General features: G+C 47.7%; 1 protein-coding gene across 1 annotated transcript in view; it reads right to left on the bottom strand.

Moving 5' to 3' along the window:
* The window catches only part of chkb (choline kinase beta), a 50,311-nt gene that overhangs the window by 18,536 nt on the left and 7,409 nt on the right, over nucleotides 1-24,366 (bottom strand). The window contains exons 2-3 of the mRNA XM_072471228.1: nucleotides 3,037-3,145; nucleotides 470-583 (exon numbers count right to left, since the gene is read on the bottom strand). Coding sequence (XP_072327329.1) covers nucleotides 470-583; nucleotides 3,037-3,145 — 223 coding nt within the window. The remainder of the gene's footprint in view (nucleotides 1-469; nucleotides 584-3,036; nucleotides 3,146-24,366) is intronic.

Below are 24,366 nucleotides of genomic sequence, written 5' to 3'. Positions count from 1 at the left end.
GGGGCAAAGAAACAGACTGGCAACACTTAATGGAGCATGACCTGGTGTGTCAATCCAATGCAGTCACCAATCTGAATGACAATCAGCAAGCCCAATGGCATCCATATGTTTACCAAAGCCTCTGATATATAAAGGACATTCCTAACAAGACAATTAATGATGTGTGCAGAATCCATACACATTGTTAAATTAGAAACAGAAATGCTGAAAAAAATCTCAGCAGGTCTGGCAGCATTTGTGGAGGGAGAAAAAGTTAATGAGTCCGTTAAGAATAGTCATACGGACTCAAAACTTTAACGGTTTCTCTCTCCACAGGTACGGCCAGACTCGCTGAGTCTTTCCGGCACTTGGTTTTAATTTCAGATTTCCAGCATCCTCAGTATTTTGTTTTAACATTGTTGAGAAGCCGTTTCAAAGCAATGAGAGATTCAGCCCACAATGTGACAGTGAAGAGAAATAAAATTCATACAGGAATGTACTGCTCCAGACGCCCCTGTGGAAACACTCCATATAATCTTGGTCCCAAGGCACGTTCTGCCAAAACAGCAAACATCACACTCTCCAATATCAGAGAATCCACACCCTGCAAAAGGACAAAAGCAAGTCAGCTTTATGGTCGCACCAGTAGCAACAAAAACAAAATCACTAATTGTTAGCATTAACTTTTGTGGTAATCAAAACAAAAACTGCCCAACTGGCCGAACATTTCAGATTTCCAGCAGCTGCTGTACTTTGCTATTTTGGTTATTGCAAATACTTTCAAGCTTTTAAAAGTTGTTACTTTTAGCCGCATCGCATCTCAGCATATGGTCAGGACTTTACATTCAGTTTCAGCAGTTCTTGGCTCAGGAAAGGAAAACAAAAAACTATTCCCATTCAGAACTCCTAGAGGTCCTTGGTTTAGGAGCTGTGAACTGATATGCTCAAAGAAAGGGACCTCAGAATTGCACAATTTGTTTAAATGTTCCTATGCACCAGGCAATCACTCGCAGGGCAGATATACCACAGGTCAGATACTGACTAAAGCTCCCTCCACAATGTCCCATCAAACACTCCCAGGGCAGGTACAGCACAGGTTAGATAGAGTTAAGCTCCCAGGAGATCACCTTCAAATGTTTATAATCAGCTATTCTGGTTGAATAGCTGGGCAGCGCGGTAGCATAGTGGTTAGCGCAATTGCTTCACAGCCCCAGGGTCCCAGATTCGATTCCTGGCTGGGTCACTGTCTGTGCGGAGTCTGCATGTTCTCCCAGTGTGTGCGTGGGTGTCCTCCGGGTGCTCCGGTTTCCTCCCACAGTCCAAAGATGTGCAGGTTAGGTGGATTGGCCATGCTAAATTGCCCTTAGTGTCCAAAAATTACCCTGAGTGTTGGTTGAATGGGGTTACTGGGTTATGGGGATAGGGTGGTGTGGGCTTGGGTAGGGTGCTCTTTCCAAGAGCCGGTGCAGACTCGATGGGCCGAATGGCCTCCTTCTGCACTGTAAATTCTATGATTCTATGAATTAAACAATTGGAGAGGTGTTGTTTGCCCACCAGGATTGGGTTAAAATTGAAAATCACACTGATTGGGAGCTCAGCAGATCAAACTTCAACCCAAGTCTTAAAGAAATGTTGGAAAAATGTAATATGCTTGCAATGGAGAAACAGGATAAGATAGTTGTGGAGTGAAAATATGTTTACACATATAGCACGAGACAGGTGCATTTATTGTAAGGGAGTGTTCACAGCTGTGCACAGTATTTCAGTGACAAAAACAGACTTGCTGGTGTTGAGGGTTTAAGGAGGGGGGTTGGTGGTGCTAAAAAGTAATTGGAGGGCTGTGGGAAGCAGATCTCACTGAAAATCATCTTGTTCATTTGTGTATTTAGCATGCAAAAGCCAGTGTTTTGGTTTGCAGTTGCCTTAAGAGTGTGCGTAGCATGTGATACTGTAGTCACCAGTACAGTTATGTTACAATCCCCAGCCTGTGCTATTGTTTAATGAGAAACATTAAACAAGTGGACCATGGATATTAGGGGGCATTACATCTGTTCACACAAATGAGGCAGAAACAGAAAGAATGTCTACACTAAAGCTGAACAACAAGATGTCCCAACTGGAGATAAGCAACCTCCCATGTAAAATTTAGAAACAGGCACATCCTGTTTACAGTAGGGGAGTGGACTCATTGTATAGCTCTTTGAAAACGCCAGCACAGACTCAATGTGCTGAATGCTCCTTTAGTGCTATACAATTCTATAAGCCACAAACTACAAGTCACACAAAAATATCGAGTTTGAGTTGCAGTTTGATGCCTATTCAATTGAAGCCATTCCTGTTGGCAAACTGGAGACTTGGACTGCAGCCAGGTGCTGCTGTTAGCTTACACATTTGCAGGCGTTTCCCAAACCAGACATCAGAAATAATCATGAACTGACAAAACTAAAAACTAAAGCCATTCAATCTGGCATTATTAAAAAGGTCACACTTCTTTCAAACAACCTAAAGTTTAGCCAGGAAAAGTGCAAATATTAAAATTCTGAAAATTTTGAGGTTTAAAAAAAAAATAAAGAAAATAATTTGTCAATGCCCTCAGGGGGATTGGAAGGGCATCCAGTCTTCAGCCCCGCTAAATCAAAGAGTATATATACACACACACACAATGGTCGGAGCAAACAGCCAAGCAATTTACAGACATCATCCCGCTAAATCAAAGAGTATATATATATATATATATATATATATATACACACACACACACACACACAATGGTCGGATCAAACAGCCAAGCAATTTACAGACATCATCCAGTCTTGGATGAGATTGCAATGGGTAAGCCTCTATGGAAGATAAACCAACAAGAGAGAGGCAGCTGATTCAAAAGAGGGAAGGGGGTGGATAAAATAAAAAAAAATCAGTAAAAAGAATTGGAGATTCTTCAAAAGAAAAATATGACCTTTGGTAAGGAAAAAAAATGTCCAGCAACGTCAGCAACTTGAAAACCGCTCACAGGAGTTGCTGTTTTTCTGGAGTCCTGAATCAGTCAATAGCACTTGCCTGTAGGATGGCACCATAAACACGGAGCAGAACCTGGCGAGGTTCATCCCCCACACTCAGTACATGGTCCGGCAGTGAGCAGAGGTACAACAGGTTACTGAGGCCGCCACTAGAGAGAATGAGGGAAAGAAAAAGAGATCATGTTGTGAGGCACACAAGAGTGTCAGCCATTTGTAGTAGCCTTTTCAGAGGTTTCATTGACATGTCACACTCTTATGCAGCAGCAACGTTACCTGCTACCAGGCACAGTAGGTTGGTGGTTATGCTGTGCTCACCATCAAAATGTACATGTTCAAATCCCACTGTGGCAGTTTACAAATCTGAATTCAGTTAGTTAATTAAAATCAGGAATAAAAATCTAACAAATTAATGATGAACTGCCATACTCAAAATCAAATCAGGTTCCAGGAATGTCCTCAATGAAAGCAGAGCTCAGCATGACACTACAGCATTTACAACCATCTTCTGCCAATCTGATTCACTGTATGTGATATTAAGAAACAGCTGAGCACACTAGATACTGCAAAGGCTCTGGGCCTTAGCAACCAAACAGCTGCTGTGCTAAAAATTTGTTTTCACAACTAGCCACACCTCTAGCCAAACTATTCTAGGACAGCTACATCACTTGCCAAAAGTGGAAAATTGTCCAGTTATGTTCTGTCCACAACATTTAAGACAAATCCAGTCCAGCTAATTTCCACCCCATCAGCAAAGTAATGGATGATATAGTTGATAGTACTATCAAGTGACACTTGCTCATCAATAATCTCTTCACACCAATGCTCAGTTTGGATTCTGCCATATTACAGCCTTGGTTCAACCATGGACAGAGACAGCAGATTTCCAGAGGTGAAATTCCATTTGTAACTCCTCCACCTTTCTTAATTTTAAACCCATTTATTTACTTGTCTACTCCTTCCATTCTCACTTTCTCTTCAATGCAAAGATTATTAGTTGACTCAACTAATAGTGTAGGAACTGTTCTCAAAGTGTGGTCTAATCAAATTTCTGTGCAAGCTTATCAAGTGAAATTCTCCCTTAAGAAAAATAAACCTCAGTGATTTGCTCATTTTTCAAAAAAAAAAATAGAAAATGGCCTCAAATTGTCACTGCTTTTAGTGATTTGTGCATCTAAACCTCAAGATCCCTTCGCTGCTCTACCCCATTTAATCTAATTTTCCTCTACCCCATTTAGACTCATTCTCTTCCTAAAATATACCACTGCATACTTATCTATGAAATTAATTTTATGATTACATGCTCACTCTGCATGTGTATTAATGTTATGATGTATTTTGTCACAGTACTCCTCAGTATTTCTTACACTATCAGCAAACTTTTTTTTCTATAATGGGTCGCAATACTTCCTAACACTGCCAACTTTACCCTTAGCAATAGTTTGCTCAAGTTAATTACTTTTTCATTCTTGTACGCTGTGTTCCCATTTATAATCAGAAAATGCCGTGTGTCTTTATTGACACTCCCAGTGCATTACTGAAGGAGTGTTCACTATAGGAGGGCCATCTTCCAGTAGAGACATTAATCGGAGGTTATGTCTGACCTTTCAGGTAGATGCAAAAGGCCCCACAGCACTAATTTAAAGGCATGGAGTTATTCCCAGTGCCCTGGCCAATATTAATCCCTCAGTGACAAAACAACTAGACTGACTGATGACCATCACCACAGAGAGTTGCTGTGTGCAAATTAACTGCCATGTTTCCTCACTACGACAGTGATTACATATCAAATATATGTCATTGGCTGTAAGCACTTAAGGATTTTGGTAGTGGTGTGAAAAGTGCTCTACAAATGCAAGCCTTTCTTTTACGCTTTTCTTGAACCCCGCCCCCACTCGTATTCACGAAATGGCCCCTGGTCTTGCTACTCATCCATACCACATGCCAACATTTTACTCATCAGAGATCCGGTCACGATTTTGTAAGGGTGCCCTGATCGCCAAGTGAGCGTGAGGGTCCCCACCCACAGGCAATGTCAATCCACACACACATGGGCACTACCCTATACTAGCACCACCACCCCCATCCCCAAGTGAGGAGAATCCGCTATGGGGTCACTGAAGGCCACCCTTTCAGACTCCCCCGCCCCTCCCCCCCCAATCTTCCACTGGCCCCTTCATACCAGCCCATATCCCCCACCCTAACCGTCTGTTGCTTCCTTAAACCTCCTTTCATGGAAGTGGCCCACCCCCTCAGGCCCTGACCCTCGAACGACAGTGTCACCCTGGCAGTGCACCTGCCAATGCAAGGATGGCAGTGCCAAGGTGCCACCCTATCCTGTCCCAGATCACCAAGGGACCTCTAATGGCCTGGGAGACGCCCCGCCAGTGCTGTTCCACCTGATCCACAATTGGCGTCCAGCTGGAGTCTCCCTGGGAGGCCTGGAGGCAATTAAAGCTGGCGTCAGCATGCTCGTGTGGGTTTAGAGCCCACTTAAGCATGCAAGACTGGGTCCCACCCATTGTGGGCACAATGCAGCGAATAGATCACACCACAAACTTAATAAGCAAGGATAACCAATGGTGCAGGATATCACAGCCCAATTATTCACTTCCCTGCAAGCAAGTATATTTACAGTAAGAAGTCTTACAACACCAGGTTAAAGTCTAACAGGTTTGTTTTGATGTCACGAGCTTTCGGAGCGCTGCTCCTATTTACAACATCAATAGACAACACATAGTTATCAGGGAGCAAAGTCCAGCATACCAACTGAGATGAGAGGCTGTTACCAGAAAAAGACTTCTCTAGCGGTGCACAAAGAAAGCACAAGCAAGAACAAAGCAGGATCAAAATGGTGCAATCTCCAGGATCCCCCCCCCCCCACGTGTTTGTTTACAAATAACTTGGTTTGCAGAGACTTGGTTTGCAGAGACTGAGTATTTTTAGCAGCCAGAAAGTGAAATTGACACAGGAATATGTTCATCAGTCTCGGCTAATGGACTGTGGAAGTGCCTGGAGAGTGAATGCATTTTTGCAGCCTGCAGAGAGAATGTTTTTTTAGCTTGGAGATGAGATCATTACTGGGTGGAGCCAAGGAATGCAGAGAGACATTTTGAGAAGCTGTGGAGGGTTGGCAGTTTGGATAAAGCTGTGGAGAGAAACAGGGTTTTAGAGAAAAGGCTTTGGAAGTGAAGTCTGATCTGGCAGCCCTTGAAAGGCAGTTTTCTTTCCCAGTAAGGTAGGGAAAGAAAGAGTAATAATATTTCAAAAGCAGAGCATTCTTGTCTGAAGAGAAGGAACAGGCTGAAACAACCGAGTTGAAGCAGCTATTTGAAGACCTACAATCTGAGTATGAAGGGATTCGAACAAGAGCCAGAAGCTATTCTGTACCGAAGTATTACTCTATGCCCTCCCAATTTTAAGATGGATTAAGAGCTGCATGTTTCTTTTCTTGGTGTTTAATGGGAAATTGTATAGGAATTGTGTTAAGAGACAATTATAACTTCTTTTTCAGGTGTGAAGTTAAAAGCTTAAAGTAGTTATAATAAAGATTTTGATTTACAAATACCAAAGCCCTATTTTTTCATGCAATCACACCTGGAGTGAGTAATTCTTTTCTGCACAGTTTTAAAATAAACTAAAATATTGGGGTTTCGGTCCCGTTTCCTAGCCACTGTTGGGGTCTGGTCTGGGATCATAATACTTATAACCATCCTATATACACACAAAGATCCAACTCTAATTAAAATACTCAGTTTAATCAAGCATACAGGATATCTGCTGGTGCCACTGACATTATTGCTGAGGTGGTGGTGGGAATTCTTAGTTGTTCATTGTTTTCTCTAAAATAACCATTTTAAGTGACATTATGGTGAGTTTTAAAAAGCTCAAAGTCCCTGCACTGATCAACCAGCCATAAATTAACCAAAGGTCCTCACAACAAAGCATCTGAAGGAATAAATAAATGCCCATGGGCGACATTAAAAGGATGGTCTCTCAGTGCTACTTAAGCTTCACCAACAACTAAGCTTCCTCATCAACTGATCCTATAATCAGATTGCATTAAATTAAAGACCATCTGCTCAACATGGCAATAGCATGATTGCAGGTCTCGCGTAACCCTCCAATAAACTACAACCTGGAATTTACAGACATCTGTTATTCACCAGATAGCCACTTTCTCTTAAGAATTAAAAAAATCTCTTGCAATGTAAATACATAAAATTTAAAAACAGCCTCTGAGTCACAATGTCCTGGGTTCAAGACACATGCGAGGATTTGAGCAAATAAACAAGATTGATACATACAGTGCAAGTGTTGTACTGCTGGGCGTGCCGTCTCAGGGCCAAGACATTAAACTGAGGCGCCATTTGCCTGATAGTATGATCATATGGTGCTATTTTGAAGAAGAGGATAGGAGTCATCTCCATAATAAAGTCAGAAAATGCAGGAAAAACGTAGCAGGTCTGGTAGCATGCATGGACAGAGAAACAGAGTTGACGTTTCAAATCCACATGACTCTTCTTCTCTGGACAGAGATAGAAATTTGATGGGTTTTATATTGAAGAAGAGAGGAGATGGAGCAAAATAGAAGGTAGGGCCAGGCCGGAACTCAGGAGAGATTTGACAAAGATGTCACGGACACAAGACAAAAGGAGTGGCATTGACGGTGTTAAAAACCAAGGCAGTTGTTAATTGTGGCTTGTGTGTTTATAGCAGGACATGGGTCAGCACTCTCGAAACTCATGCATAACATGAGAATGAGAACAACTACTGACTGGCCTTGTGGGATTAGTAGGGCTGGAAGAAATATCAACATGGAAGGCAGAGTTCATGGTCTGAAGTCGTTGAACTCAATAGGTTCACAAAAAAACTCAACCCTCCCAGCCCATTCCTGGCCTACTATTTTGCCCCGCTTGCGCCATCCCCTCTCTTCAACAGTATAAACCCCATCACATTTCTAGCTCTCCTCGGATCTGAAGAGGTGTCTCACGGACTTGAAACATTAACTCTATTCCATGCTCCACAGATGCTGCCAGACCAGCTGCAGTTTCCAGTATTTTTCTTTTTATTTCAGATTTCCAGCATCTGTAGTCTTCCGCTTTAGTTTGGAGTTTGACCAGGGTCAATGACCATTGCTTAATTTAGATAAATGGGAGGTGATGCATTTTGGTAGATCGAATCGGGGCAGATCTACACAGTTAATGGTAGGATGTTGGGAGATCTAGGAGTACAGGTACACCTTGACAGTGGAGTCACAGGTGGACAGAGTGGTGAAGGCGGCATTCGACATGCTTGGTTTCATTACAGGAGTTGGAATGTCCTGCTGAAGTTGGACAAGACATTAGTACGGGCACACTTGGAATACTGTGTACAGCTCTGGTCACCCTATTATAGAAAAAATTTACTGGGGTGTTACCAGGACTTGATGGTTTGACATATTAGGAGAGGCTGGGATTTTTTTTTCCTGGAACGTAGGAGTCTTAAGGGGTGATCTTATAGAGGTCTATAAAATAATGAGGGCATAGATAAGACAGATACTCAAACATCTTTTCCAAATGCAAGGGAGTCTAAAACTAGAGGGCATAGGTTTAAGGTGAGGGGGAAGAGATACAAAAGGGTCCAGGGGTCAATATTTTCACACAGAGGGTGGTGAGTGTCTGGAATGAGCTGCCAGAGGCAGTAGTAGAGGCGGGTACAATTTTGTCTTTTAAAAAACATTTAGACAGTTATATGGGTAAGATGGGTATAGAGGGATATGGGCCAAATGCGAGCAATTGGGACTAGCTTAGTGGTGATGACTGGGCGTCATGAACAGGCTGGGCCGAAGGGCCTGTTCCACGCTGTAAACCTCTGTGACTCTATGACATTAAATGACTGGGAGGAGCCTACCAACTGTTCAAAATAGTGCTAACTGGTCCCTCTGCATTATATAGTAAGTCACAATGTCTTAAGTGATGAGGCTCAACAGCAAAGAAAAAAGGAGAAAGGGAGCAAATCCTGCACTCCAGACCCCACTACTTGTGGGGCATCCTGCTCCCGTGTGAAAATCTGTGTCGAGAATCGGTCTGTTCGTTCACAAGACCACCCGTGTCAGAAACCAACAACCGAGAAGGCGTCATGCTCGATTTGAAATATAAATGACGATGATCACACTGCTGGTTGTGGGAGTAGCAGATCGGCTGCTACATTCCGGATAGTTCCAGCTCAACCCATTCAAATCAGGTTGCACTTCAGCAGAAACCATTTCAGTCTCTGCTCTGTCATGGTTGCCATCTCCCTGGGGATAAGGATATCTGGATAAACAAAGACTGTAACACCACATCACCAATCACTTGAGCAAAGGACAGTGTGGGTCAGTGGAAACACAAACCAGGATGTCACAAATGGGGGAATTTACTGCAATTAATTGGCTGTAATCACCGAGACATCTGGTGGCTGTGAAAAGGGCTTCCTTGGAGAAAAACACCATAACATTCACTTAGTTCATGGTAATGAATGCAGCTGGTATTGTCCTGTGTGTTCCAGTAAGCTAAGGTGTGCAGAACATCATCAGTAGCGACAGCAAGTTCAGGTGCAACATGAATCACCAATTAAGTCAGGCAAACATAGGAATTATGAGCAGGAGGCCATTCGGCCCCTCGAGCCTGCTCTGCCGTTCAATAAGATCATGGCTCATCTGACTGTAACCTCAACCCCACATTCCTACCTATCCCCAATAACCTTTCACCCGCTTAATTAAGAATGTATTCAGCTCTGCTATAAAAATGTTCAAAGATTCTTCCACTGCCTTTTGAGGAAGAGAGTGTTCCAAAAATGAACAAGCCCAAGAGAAAAGATTGCTCCTCAGCTCAGTATTAAATGAACAACCCCTCAGCAGTGACCCCGAGATCTAGATTCTCCCACAAGAGGAAACATCCTCTCCGCAGCCACCCTGTCAATACCCTTCAAGATCTCAAATGTTTTGGAGCAATCGTCTGCCTCTTGATATTTTCATGGTTCCAAACAACGTGCAGTTAGTGATTCCTGCACCATTGGACAGACTTTAACCCATTCACAGGCTCACAATTGCACCGCAATACATCTTGAAACTGGCCATTTCAAGAGAATGAGATCAAAATGCATCAGTATTGATATTTACCGAGTTTGGAGTACATTAGGTTTTATTAGGTCTGCCAACAGCAAAATCGCCCTCTTGCAGTCAACTCAGATTTTATAGAATCGATACCTCAGAATAGGTCATTCGAAGCCTGGGTAGATGCCAGAGTTAACTGGACAAAAACAAAGGTAACAAGAGTCAGCAGCCATGTTCCAGTTCAGTTCATTGATTGGGCAAACAATCACTGGGAAATTACCAAACACATGCACTTATGAGGCATGAAACAAAAAGGAAAAGTTTACAAAACAGCAGAAGTCCTGATAAATGGGAAAGATACAAAAAAACTACAAAGGGTGGAAAAACAGGTTAAGAGTTACACAATGAAAATCTACACTATGAAATTAAACTGACAAGCGATATCAAAATAATTATGTAGCCGAACCAGATTGCATGATGGGAAATTTGGTCATGTGCAACAATAAAAAATGAACAACGATGGGAACCACAGTTGTCCAGACACAAAGCCTTCCATGGTGAACCGCAAGAAAGGTCATAAGCCACAAATAGCAATCGCGTAGCAGAAAGGAGGAAGAGACTTGGAACATAGTGGGGCACGGTAGCATAGTGATTAGCACAGTTGCTTCACAGCTCTAGGGTCCCAGGTTCGATTCCCGTCTTGGCTCACTGGCTGTGTGGAGTTTGTACTTTCTCCCCATGTCTGCGTGGGTTTCCTCCGGGTGCTCCGTTTTCCTCCCACAGTCCAAAGATGTGCAGGTTAAGTGGATTGTCCATGATAAATTGCCCTTGGGTGTCCAAAAAAATGGTTGGATTGGGTGGGGTTACTGGGTTATGGGGATAGGGTAGAGGTGTGGGCTTAGGTGGGGAGCTCTTTCCAAAAGGGCCAGTGCAGACCCAATGGGCCGAATGGCCACCTTCTGCACTGTAAATTCTATGATTCTATGATTTCTATGATGGTGGCAGAGTAGTTAGACTGTGTTTGCACATCCTCCCAGTGTCTGCGTGGGTTTCCCCCGGATCCTCCGGTTTCCTCCCACAGTCCAAAGATGTGTAGGTCAGGTGGATTGGCCATGCTAAACTGCCCCTTACGTGGGGTTGCATGCAGGAACAGAGCAGACTATTGGGCTTAGGCAGGGTGGTCTTTCGAAGGGTCATATCATACTCGTTGCGCCAAATGGCCTCCGATTCTGCACTGTAAGGTTTCTATGATTCTAGACAGCCGCACATATTTGTAGGCCCCGAGTAAGTAGGTCATCTGACTTTTTTGTTGCAAAGGACTATTAAAGGTGGAAACTGCACGTGTCCTGTTTACCAGACATAGGGAAGATTGACCCAAGGCACATTAGGATCATGCAAATAAGACATTGAACATTCGAGAAGGCTGAAAGGCTGAAGAAATTGTTATAAAGGAGCAGGAGAGTGAAGCCTCAGGACAGTGGCTCAGTGACCAGTGAAGTACCCTGGAGAAAGGCCTGGCCAGCTGTTCGGTTAGGGGATACTCCAGTTTGACTGATGACTCATAGATATACATACATACATAGATAATGGAAGTAGGAGCAGGCAATTCGAGCCTGCACCACCATTCATTATGACCATGGCGGATCATCAAATTCAATACTCTGATTCCACCTCCCCCCAATACCCCTTTAGCTCAATGAGCAAATCTAATTCCTCTTGAAATCATACAACGTTTTTGCCTCTTAACTTTCTGTGGTAGTGAATTCCACAGATTCACCACTCTCTGGGTGAAGGAATTTTGCCTCACCTCAGTCCTAATCTCTCAAACGATAACCCCTAGTTCTGGACTCCCACACCAATTGGGAACATTCTTTCGGAATCTACCCTGTCTAATTCTGTTAGCATTTTACAGGTTTTGATGAGATCCTCTTTATTAATGTACAATAATAATCTTTATTATTGTCACAAATAGGCTTGCATTAACACTGCAACAAAGTTACTGTGAAAATCCCCTAGTCACCACACTCCCGTGCCTGTTCAGGTACATGGAGGGAGAATTCAGAATGTCCAATTGGCCTAACAGCACGTCTTTCGGGACTTGTGGGAGGAAACCCACGCAGACATGGGGAGAACGTGCAGAATCCGTACAATGACCCAAGTCAGGAATCGAACCCGAGACCCTGGTGCTGTGAAGCAACAGTGCTAACCACTGTGGTTAGTTCTGTTGCTTCACAGCGCCAAGGTCCAAGGTTCGATTCCCGGCTTGGGTCACTGTCTTGTTTATTAATACATTAGGTTAAAGAGTCTGTGTGACATTTATTGAGTTTAAGGTCTGTGTGACATATTAATACAAATAAACAATCTTTCAGTAAGCACTATTAGTCTCGTGGAGTACGAGACTGTCCGTTATGAACCCTCATAAGGGCGCAACAATTAGGAAATAGAATGGTCAAGAGCAGTGTGGGTCCTTTGAAAACTTAATGGTGATATTGTGAATGGAAATAAAGAAATGATGAATATAGTGAATAATTACTTGATGCTAGTATTTGCACTAGAGGAAGCTTGCATGTTGGACACCCAAGGAAACGAGCATAAATCTGGGACAGGGACTCATCAAAATTAACCTCAAGCAACACAACAATAAGGGATGAAATGGTGCCACTGAAAATGGCAAATTCCAGTGTGGGGAATGTAATAAATTGTTAAATGGTATAATTGTTGCAGTAATGTTATAAAAAGACCCGGGTAAGATCAGGTATGTCTGCTAAAGCTGTGGTTAAGGTGTCATAACAGTGAGTAAATCCTTGATTTTGCAGGGGCAAGTGTTCTGATGATTCTCAAATTTTTGTGTACAGATATCTGGCTAAATGGAATATTGTTTTGGTTTGGAGGCGCTGGGGGGGGTCATTGACCCGGGGATGGACCGGTCGAGATCAGGGTGTCGGCGGTGGCAAATGAGCTGAAGGGGTTCATGGAGCGAATGTGGGCCTGGACCCGTGGAGGTTTGGGAAGCTGACGGTGAAGGAGTTTTCATACTTCTCCCATGTGCACAAAGTCTACTCGCGGATTGATTTTTTTTGTGTGTTTATAAGGCGTTGCTGGCGGATTTGGTGCACTGGGGATATTCGGCGATCGTGATCTCTGATCCAACGCAGTGTGGGTTTGACAGTGGATCGGGGGGGGGGGGGGACTCAACGCCCACAGTGGAGGTTAGATGTGGGGCCGCTAGCGGAGGAGGTGTGCAAGTAGGTGAGGGCCGCCATCCAGGGATACGTGGAGGTAAATGATGCAGGTGAGGTCTTGGCCAACCCGCTATGGGAGGCACTCAAGGCAGTGGTCAGAAGGGAGTTTATATCAGTTCCGGCCCTCAGGGAGCAGGAGGAGCGGACCGAGATGTCACGGTTGGTGGACGAGATTATGCAGGTGGACAGAAGGTACACGGAGGCCCCGGAGGTGGGATTGTTGAAAGAAAGGCAGAAGTTCCAGATGGAGTTTGGGTTGGTGTCCACAAGGAAGGCCTTGGATCGGGGGGGTAGTATGGGGAGAAGGCTAGCAGGTGTCTGGCCCATCAGCTCAGGAAGCAGGAGGCAGCGAGGGAGGTTGGCAGGGTGAAGTGGTATTGGTTCCGGTGGGAGTGAATGGGGTGTTTGAGGAGTTCTATAGAAGGCTTTATGAATCGAACCCCCGGTGAAGGGAATGCGGGATTTTTTGGACGGGCTGGAATTCCCCAGGGTTGAGGAGGGTCTGGGGTAGGGGCTGGGGGTGCCCATTGGATTGGTGGAGGTGCTGAAGGGTTCGGGGGCAATGCAGGCATGAAAGGCCCCGGGTCCAGATGGTTTCCCAGTAGTTTTATAAAATGTTTTAGGTGACATGAGACCTCTGCTGGTGAGGACATTTAATGTGGCGAGGGAGAAGGGTTAGCTCCCCTCCACGATGGCGCAGGCCTCAATATCTCTGATCCTGAAGAAAGACAAGGACCCGCAGCAGTGTGGGTCCTATCATCCAATATCGCTGTTGAATGTGGATGCCAAGTTGCTGGCTATGATTCTGGCCTCGCAAATTGATGATTGTGCGCAGGAGGTGATACAGAGGGACCAGACGGGATTTGTAAAAGGGAGGCATATGTCGGCAGATATTAGGCGCTGCTATTAATAAGGCTCCCAGAAGGACGAAATATGAATGTGGCGATCGCAATGGACGCTGAAAAGGTCTTTGATCGGGTAGAGTGAAGTATTTGTGGGAGGTACTGAGGCTGTTTGGGTTTGGACAGGGGTTTGTAGATTAGATTTGATTGTTGCACCGGGCACCGGAGCGAGCGTAAGAATGAATCGGGTGAGCTCAGAGTACTTTAGGTTGTACTGGGGGACGAGGCAGGGATGCTCACTCTTCCCTTTGCTTTTCGCCTGGCGGTGGCACTTAATGTCTAGGGGTTGGAAAGGGATTGGACAGGGGGAGGGGGCGTTGGTGGAGCAAAGGGTGTCCCTACATGCGGACGGCCTACTGTTGTGTATATCGGACGCACTGGAAAGCATCGGGCATATTATGGACATTTTGGGAAAATTCAGCCTGTTTTCAGGGTACAAATTAAACATGGGAAAGAGGGAGGTCTTTCCGATTCAGGCGAGGGGGCAGGAGAGGAGACTGGGCGAGCTGCAGTTTAAGTTAGTGAGGGCAGATTTTAGGTATCTCGGTATCCAGGTGGTGCGGGGGTGGGATCAATTACACAAGTTCAATCTGGCTCGGTTGGTGGAGCAAATGAAGGGCGAATTTAAAAGGTGGGATGTGCTTCCTTTGTCATTGACAGAGCGGGTGTCGTCTGTAAAGATGACTATGCACCCGAGTTTCTGGTTTGCATTCCAGAACCACCCGATTTTTATCCCAAAGGCCTTTTTCAAGAAAGTTAACTGATTGATACTGGAATTTCTGTGGACGGGGAAAGCCCCTCGGGCAAAGAAGGAGTTGTTGAAGTGTGGGACAGATTGGCATTGCCAAATCTAATGAATTATTATTGGGCAGCAAATATAGCCATGGTAAGGAAGTGGGTGGGGGGGTCGATTTGGGAGCATTTGGAGGCAGCCTCATGTAAGGGTACTAGTTTGGGAGCGCTGTTGACGGCTCCGCTGCCGTTCTCGCGAGTCAGGTACTCCACGTGTCCAGTAGTAGTGACGGCCCCGAGGGTGTGAGGACAGTGGCGACAGCACCCGAGGCTTGAGGGGAGCTCGGTTTGGTGCCCGAGCTGTGGGAATCACAGGTTCGCTTCAGGGGAACTGGACCGGAGGCGGGATTCTCCACCTCCCGCCGGGACAGAGAAGCGACCTCACTGATTTCCTTAGTCGGGAGAAAAGTAAATTCACCTCAAGGGTGATGGGTTTGCCCTGAGATGGAAACCATTCACTGACTTCTTCCAGGACAGTTAAGTCAGCAGGAGGAGGGGGGTGGGGGTTAAGGTTAATAAGAAAAAGTGGAGGCAGAGAGGGTGGGGGTATGGCAGGGAGGGCGTGTTGTGGCTGTTGGCTATTTATTCAGTTATGCTGTGTTCTCCTGTTTGTTATTTGTTGGTTCTGTTTTTTATCTTGGTTGTGGTTTTATTTATTGTTTATTTATAAATTCCTTACTAAAAATGTTATTAAAAAAACTATTAACTGTAAAACTATTTCATTGTTGTTAAAACAGTAAAAAAATATACAAGATGAAATGGTACAAACACTAATTGTGTGCTGGAGAAACAGGATACCCTCAGTACCAAATAGTTGGATTCTCATCCAGGATCTGATGATTTCCAGCCCAGTGTTTTAAAAGGAAGTAGATGAGAATAATAGAAGAGTATAGCTTGAAACCTAGTGCAGCTCATCTGGCTATTTAAGAATGGAGGGGGAAACCAGGAAACTGTTAGAATTTGCAATTAAGAATAGGGTGACTAAACATAGCGCTAGCTGATCAAAAAGCCAGCATGGATTTGTAAATGGTAGGCCATGTCTGATGAACTTGGATTGAAATTTTTCTTGAAGAGGTGGTTAACATAGTGAACAAGAACATGTCTAAGGACATTATTCACTTGTGTTAATTAATTTTGTATGATGGGATAGATAGCTACAAAATAAGATTTGCCATTTACACAAACGATGGATAGTATTTCAAAGCAGTATATATACTAAATCTTCATAATTTTGTGCTTTTAATAGCTTAACTGAAGAGACAAAACTGTGGGAAGTGTATTTCAAAGAAAATATGAGGTCATCTACTTTGCACCTTATAAATAAGAACAGGGTACTTTCTAAATGGGAATAGCTGGAAACAATGGAGGTCCAGAGACTTGGGTTCCAGCTGTATACATTATTGGATGTCATGACAGGGTCAGAAAATAACCAAAAAGGTTAATGCAATGCTGGTCTTTATACCTATAGCAAAAGAATGCAAGTTGGTAAATATCGTACACAAAACCCTAATCAAACCACATCAGAACACTATAAACAGTTCTGGGCAGCACACCGTAAGAAATATATGACAGCGTTGGAGAATGTGCAGCATAAATAGATCATAGAATTTACAGTGTAGAAGGAGGCCATTCGGCCCATCGAGTCTGCACCGGCTCATGGAAAGAGCACCCTACCCAAGGTCCACACCTCCACCCTATCCCCATAACCCAGTAACCCCACCCAACACGAAGGGCAATTTTGGACACTATGGGCAATTTAGTATGGCCAATCCACCTAACCCGCACATCTTTGGACTGTGGGAGGAAACCGGAACACCCGGAGGAAACCCACGCACACACGGGGAGGATGGGCAGACTCCACACAGACAGTGACCCAAGTCACGAATCGAACCTGGGACCCTGGAGCTGTGAAGCAATTGAGCTATCCACAAAGCTACCGTGCTGCCCACTAATAATTACAATGACATCTGGACTCAGAGATAAGCTATGGAGGAGAGATTAAACTAATTAGGGTTGTGTTACCTTGAATGGAGAAAGTTTGATTGATGTTTCCAAGATACTAGGCTGTCAAATAGGGTGGATAGGGAGAAGCTATTTACACTGGTTGGGGAGTCTGGAACTGGGGATAGAATCGAAAAATCATGGCCAGACCGTTAAAAAGTGAAACTGGGAAACTCACCGACAAAGGGTGGTAGAAGTTTGGAACTCTTCTGCCAAACAACAATTGTTGCTAGATCAATTGTTAATTTTAAAACGGAGAAAGATAGGATAGGTTTTGTGAACCAAAGCTGTTCAGTATACAACGCAAAGGGGGGGGGGAAAGAGATAGAACAAAGTTCCATGTGTCCAATAACCTTCTTTCACTTCTAAATAGTCTAGGTCTAATTTTGACATTAAGCGTTCTTTTCTGGACTTTAAATAGTTTCTCAATAACTACCTTGTCAAGATCCTTAAGCATTTTAATGACCATAATTCAATCTTATAAACCAAGTTTCTACAACCAATGGTCATAATAGAATTATTTAAGCATCATTTCTCTTTCTTTTTTTAAAAATATATTTATTAAAGTTTTTAACACAATTTTTCTCCCTTACAAACAATAACCCCCGCCCCCCGTAAAGAAAAAGCGAAATCGCGCAGAGCAAGATATATACATGGCAAAATGATATATTTACACAGCTTTGTACACTGGCCCTCACCCGTACATGCCAGTTTCCCCACCCTTCATGTTATCCCCCTCCACCCCCCTCCCAGGACGTCCCCTCCACCACCCACCCCCCCTCTCAGGACGCCCCCCCCCCCTCAAGGTTGCTGCTGCTGCTGACCGACCTTCCTCGAACACTCTGCGAGATAGTCTAGGAACGGTTGCCACCGCCTGTAGAACCCCTGCGCAGACCCTCTCAAGGCGAACTTAATCCTCTCCAACTTTATGAACCCAGCCATATCATTTATCCAGGCCTCCAGGCTGGGGGGCTTCGCCTCCTTCCACATTAGCAAGATCCTTCGCCGGGCTACTAGGGACACAAAGGCCAGAATGCCGGCCTCTTTCGCCTCCTGAACTCCCGGTTCGTCCACTACTCCAAATATTGCTAGCCCCCACCTTGGCTTGACCCGGACTTTCACCACCTGAGATATTGCTCCCGCCACTCCTCTCCAGAACCCCTCCAGTGCCGGACATGACCAAAACATATGGACATGGTTTGCCGGACTCCCTGAGCACCTTCCACATCTGTCCTCTACCCCAAAGAACCTACTCAATCTCGCCCCCGTCAAGTGCGCTCTGTGGACCACCTTAAATTGTATCAGGCTGAGCCTGGCACACGAGGAGGAGGAATTAACCCTACCTAGGGCATCAGCCCACAGGCCTTCCTCGATCTCCTCCCCCAGCTCCCCCTCCCATTTACCCTTCAACTCTTCTACCAGCGCTTCCCCCTCTTCTTTCATCTCCTGGTATATTTCCGACACCTTGCCCTCCCCGACCCATACACCCGAGATCACCCTATCTTGAACCTCTTGTGCCGGGAGCAACGGGAATTCCCTCACCTGTCGCCTCACAAAAGCCCTCACCTGCATATATCTAAAGGCATTTCCCGGGGGTAACTCAAACTTCTCCTCCAGTGCCCCTAGGCTCGCAAACGTCCAGTCGATGAACAGGTCCCCCATTCTTCCAATCCCCGCCCGATGCCAGCTCTGGAACCCCCCGTCCATCTTCCCCGGGACAAACCGGTGGTTACCCCTGATCGGGGACCACACCGATGCTCCCATTGCACCCCGGTGCCGTCTCCACTGGCCCCAGATCCTTAGCGTTGCCGCCACCACCGGGCTAGTGGTATACTTTGTCGGTGAGAGCGGCAGTGGTGCAGTCACCAACGCCCCCAGGCTCGTTCCTTTACAGGACGCCATCTCCATCCTCTTCCATGCCGCCCCCTCTCCCTCCATAACCCACTTGCGGATCATCGCCACATTTGCTGTCCAGTAGTAGCTCCCAAGGTTTGGCAGCGCCAACCCTCCTCGGTCCCTACTGCATTCCAGGAACCCTCTCCTTACTCTCGGGGTCTTATTCGCCCACACAAACCCCATAATACTCCTGCCTACTCTCGAAAAAAGGCCTTAGTGATCACGATGGGAAGGCACTGAAACACAAACAGAAACCTCGGAAGGACCACCATTTTGACCGACTGCACTCTACCCGCCAGCGAGAGCGGTAACATGACCCATCTTTTGAAATCCTTTCTCCATTTGCTCCACCAACCTAGTCAGATTCAGTTTATGTAGGGTCCCCCAACTCCTGGCTATCTGGATCCCCAGATACCGAAAACTCCCCTCCGCCCTCCTCAGCGGTAGGTCCCCTATCCCTCTTTCTTGGTCCCCCGCCTGTAATACAAAGAGCTCACTCTTCCCTACATTGAGCTTATAGCCCGAAAACACCCCAAACTCCCTTAGAGTCTGCATGACCTCCACCATCCCCTCCATTGGATCCACCACGTACAGCAACAGGTCATCCGCATATAGCGACACCCGATGCTCTTCTCCCCCTCGGACCACCCCCCTCCATTTATTAGACTCCCTCAATGACATGGCCAATGGTTTGATCGCCAATGCGAACAACAGGGGGGACAGGGGGCACCCCTGCCTCGTCCCTCTGTACAGTCAAAAGTACTCCAACCTCCGCCGGTTCGTCACTACACTCGCCATCGGGGCTCTGTAAAGGAGCTTAACCCAATTGATAAACCCTACCCCGAACCCAAACCGACGCAGCACCTCCCAGAGGTACTCCCACTCTACTCGGTCAAAGGCCTTCTCCGCGTCCATAGCTGCCACTATCTCCGCCTCTCCCTCCTCCGATGGCATCATTATCACGTTTAAGAGCCGCCGCACATTGGTGTTTAGTTGTCTGCCCTTTACAAATCCCGTCTGGTCCTCGTGGATTACCCCCAGGACACAGTCCTTGATCCTCGTGGCCAGCACTTTTGCCAGTAACTTTGCATCCACATTGAGGAGCGAGATCGGCCTGTACGATCCACATTGCAGTGGGTTCTTGTCCCACTTTAGGATCAAAGAAATTGTCGCTTCCGACATTGTCGGGGGCAGGGTCCCCTCCTCTCTTGCCTCATTAAAGGTCCTCACCAGTAGCGGGGCCAACAGGTCTGCGTACTTCCTGTAGAACTCCACCGGAAATCCGTCCGGTCCCGGGGCCTTCCCCGCCTGCATGCTCCCCAAACCTTGCTCAGCTCCTCCAACCCAATTGGTGCCCCCAAACCAGCCACCTCTTGCTCCTCCACCCTCGGGAATCTCAGCTGATCTAGGAATCGTCTCATCCCCTCTTCCCCCCGCTGGGGGCTGGGATCTGTACAGCTCTTCATAAAAGGCCTTAAATACCTTGTTTATTTTCGTCGCACTCCGAACCGTGGCTCCCCTTCCATCTTTGACTCCCCCTATTTCCCTCGCTGCCATCCTCTTACGGAGCTGGTGTGCCAGCATCCGACTAGCCTTTTCCCCATACCCTTAGGTCGCCCCCTGCGCTTTCCTCCATTGTGCCTCCGCCTTCCCTGTGGTCAACAGGTCAAACTCCGTCTGGAGCCGTCGTCTTTCCCCAAGTAATCTTTCCTCCGGGGCCTCGGCGTATCTCCTGTCCACTCTCAAAATCTCCCCCACTAACCTCTCCCTTTCCATACCCTCGGTCTTCTCCCTATGAGCCGAATGGAAATTCGCTCTCCCCTGATCACCGCCTTCAACGCCTCCCATACCACCCCCACCCGCACCTCCCTGTTGTCGTTGGCCTCCAAATACCTTTCGATACACCCACTCACCTTCCCACACACCACCTCGTCCGCCAGAAGTCCCACATCCAGCCGCCACAATGGGTGTTGGTCCCTCTCCTCTCCCAGCTCCAGTTCCACCCAGTGCGGGGCATGGTCCGAAACGACTATAGCCGAATACTCCGTCCCCTCCACCCTCGGGATGAGCGCCCTACCCAGAACAAAGAAATCTATCCGGGAGTAGGCTTGGTGTACATGGGAGAAGAAAGAAAATTCCCTGGCCTGCGGCCTTGCAAACCGCCATGGGTCCACTCCCCCCAACTGATCCATAAACCCCCCCCCCCCCCCCCCCCCAAGTACCTTGGCCGCCGCCGGCCTCTTTCCAGTCCTTGATTTGGAGCGGTCCAGTGCTGGATCCAACACTGTATTGAAGTCCCCTCCCATTATCAGGCCTCCTATCTCCAGGTCCGGAATGCGCCCCAACATGCGCTTCATGAATCCTGCATCATCCCAGTTCGGGGCGTATACGTTTACCAACACCACCCTCGTCCCTTGCAGCCTACCGCTCACCATTACATATCGCCCTCTATTGTCCGCTACAATAGTCTTGGCCTCAAATGACACCCGCTTGCCCACCAATATTGCCACCCCTCTATTCTTCGCGTCCAGTCCCGAGTGGAATACCTGTCCTACCCATCCCTTTCTTAGCCTGAACTGGTCCGCCACCTTCAGGTGTGTCTCTTGGAGCATGGCCACGTCCGCCTTCAGTCCCTTTAAGTGCGCGAACACTCGAGCCCTCTTCACCGGCCCATTCAGGTCCCTCACATTCCACGTTATCAGCCGGATTTGAGGGGCTCTCGCCCCCAACTATCCATCTCCTTTTCTGGGCCAATCCTGTGTCCATGCCTCCCTCACCCTCCAGTCCCCCACAGGGGGGACCCCCGTCCCGACCACTTCTTCTGTGTCCCATTCCCTTTCGGCCAGTGCAGCAGCAACCCTTTTTTCCCCCCCCTTCCCCCTCTCCCCCGCTAGACCCGTCTAGCTTTTTTGCTCCCCCCATGTCACTCCCGTAAGTCAGCTGACGCCTGCTGACCCCGGCTTCCCCCGCCATCCCATTGACCTCCCCGCGTGAGAGTCTCCCAATCCATATGCATTCTTTCGTTCCCTTCCCGCCTTTCTTCCTGCGCGCGGGAAAACACCCCGCGCTTTCCAAAGCCTGCTCCGCCCCCTCTGGCGCAGCTCCTGTCGCGGCCTTGTCTCTCTCCCCCAGCCCATGTAACATTTCCTGCGCGTGATTGACCCCCTATATACAACAACCATCACACATCAAACCCCAAAACATGCCCCTCACCCTCACAAACCCTCAGTTAGAGTCCAACTTTTCGGCTTGTACAAAGGTCCACGCCTCTTCAGGCATTTCAAAGTAGTAGTGTTGGCCCTTGTATGTGACCCACAGTCGCGCTGGCTGCAGCATTCCGAATTTCACTTCTTTCTGGTACAACGCCGCTTTGGCCCGGTTGAAACCCGCTCTCCGCTTTTCAACCTCCGTGCTCCAGTCCGGGTTTATTCGGATCTCTGCGTTGTCCCACGTACTGCTCCGCTCCTTCTTGGCCCATTTCAGGACCCACTCTCTGTCCGTGAACCGGTGGAACCTCACCACCATCGCCCTTGGCGGCTCATTTGCCTGGGGCTTCTTCGCCAGCACCCGATGTGCCCCGTCCAACTCCAGCGGCCTCGAAGGGGCCTTCGTGCCCATCATCGCCTCGAGCATCGTGCTCGCGTATGCCCCAGCATCAGCCCCCTCCACTCTCAGGGAGACCCAGGATTCGCAGATTCTTTCTCCTCGACCTGTTCTCCAGGTCTTCGAGTCTTCCCACCCACCTCTTGTGTAGCACCTCGTTCTGCCCCACTCTCACCGCCAGGCCCACGAGCTCGTCCTCGTTCTGACTGACTCTTTTCTGTACCTCCTGGATCTTAGCTTCGTGGGACTTCTGGGTGATCCAGAGTCCTTCAATTGCCGAAAGCATAGGCACCAACATCTCCTTGCGCTGCTCCTCGAAGCCACACTTGATGAACTCCTGCAGCTCCCCTTTGTCCCTGGCCGCCGCCATTTTGTTTTCTTTCCCTCGCTTCTCCCGTTGCTCCAGTGCCGCTCCTTTGGCCATTACACTTCTGGTCCGTTTCATAGAAGTTGGAGGGGGACCCATGGCCGCCACCGGAAGCCTCGTCCCTGCTTCTTCAATGGCCTTAGTAGATCTTTTCACAGTTGTTCCCTCTGCTGCTAGAATTCACCTTTGATAGAGTCAAGTCAGATTGCAGTTTTAAGCTTGCCCTTCCCCCGCCTGCATGCTGGAAGAGGCCTTTGTCTATTCCTGCAGCACAAGCCAAATCTTTTACTGTTTCTGCCGGGTCTGGTATCCAAAAGACATAACATTCCTGGGGGACACTGTCAGGGGAATGCTGCAGTCTTCTTGCCACACCGGGAAATGTCAAACAAATGCCGTGGGGGCCCTGTAAACAAGCCCAAAAGTCCGTTCCAAGCGGGAGCTACCGAATATGCGACCTAGCTCTGCATAGCCGCACCCGGAAGTTCTCATTTCTCTTTCTGCAGCTAAGTGATTGAAGTCCCAACCAACAATGTGGGGGGGCCTGCACCCAACAGCTGAGTGGCACATTGAGCTTACTTTTAAAAAGGGCAAGACATCTAGGGCGCAATTCGCCCATCGGGAGGCAAAGTCCCGACGCCGGAGTGAAAACCGGAGTGTTTCACTCCGGCATCGGAGGCCTTTCCCAGCCCCCTATTCTCCCGCCCCTGGGGGGCTAGGAGCGGCGCCGCGTCATTTACGTCTTGGCGCCGCGTAAACGACATCACCAGCGCATGCGCGGTTGCTGTCCTCGCCGCAAGAAGATGGCGGATCGATCTTGCGGGGCAGCAGAGGAAAGGAGGTCCTCCTTCAGAGGCCGGCCCGCCGATCGGTGGGCACCGATCGCGGGCCAGACCCCTTTTGAGCCCCTCCCCGGTGCAGGAACCCCCCCTCGCCCCCCCCCCCCAGCGTTCCCGCACTGTTCCCGCCGGCAGCGACCAGGTGTGGATGGCGCCGGTGGGAACCTGTCGCATTGGGCAGGCTGCTCGGCCCATCCGGGCCGGAGAACCACCGCTCGTCCATTACCAACGGCAAGCAGCGATTCTCCAGGCGGCCAGCCGTGATTCGCGCTGCGCCGGTTTTGGGGGGGGGGGGGGGGGGGGGGGGGGGGGGAGGGAGGAAGAGAATCGCGTGCGGGCATCGGGATGGCGTGGTGGGACTCGCACGGCGCCCGGGTGATTCTCACACCCGGTGTGGGGGGAGAATTCCGCCCCCAATCTTCAGTCATTCCCTGGCGTTCCGCACAGCCGGGTAGCTCAGACTGGTTTGCTCAAGGTTGTAACACCATTTCAGTATTGGTTGCATTCTTGCAACAATCTTGCACTCACAGCTTTCAATCGGATTCACACTCGTCCCACTCCCAATGGAATAAACAAGTCTTGAGGAAACAAACCCTTGAATAGTAAAGGAGGTTTTGGTAGTCGTGGGCAATGAGTAGTAAAACACTTGGGCCCCTTTT

This window comes from Scyliorhinus torazame, chromosome 13 (assembly GCF_047496885.1).
Source record: "Scyliorhinus torazame isolate Kashiwa2021f chromosome 13, sScyTor2.1, whole genome shotgun sequence".
In the NCBI taxonomy this organism is placed as follows: Eukaryota; Metazoa; Chordata; class Chondrichthyes; order Carcharhiniformes; family Scyliorhinidae; genus Scyliorhinus; species Scyliorhinus torazame.
Note: the sequence above shows the minus strand (reverse complement) of the source record. Positions and strands in the feature narration are given on the sequence as shown.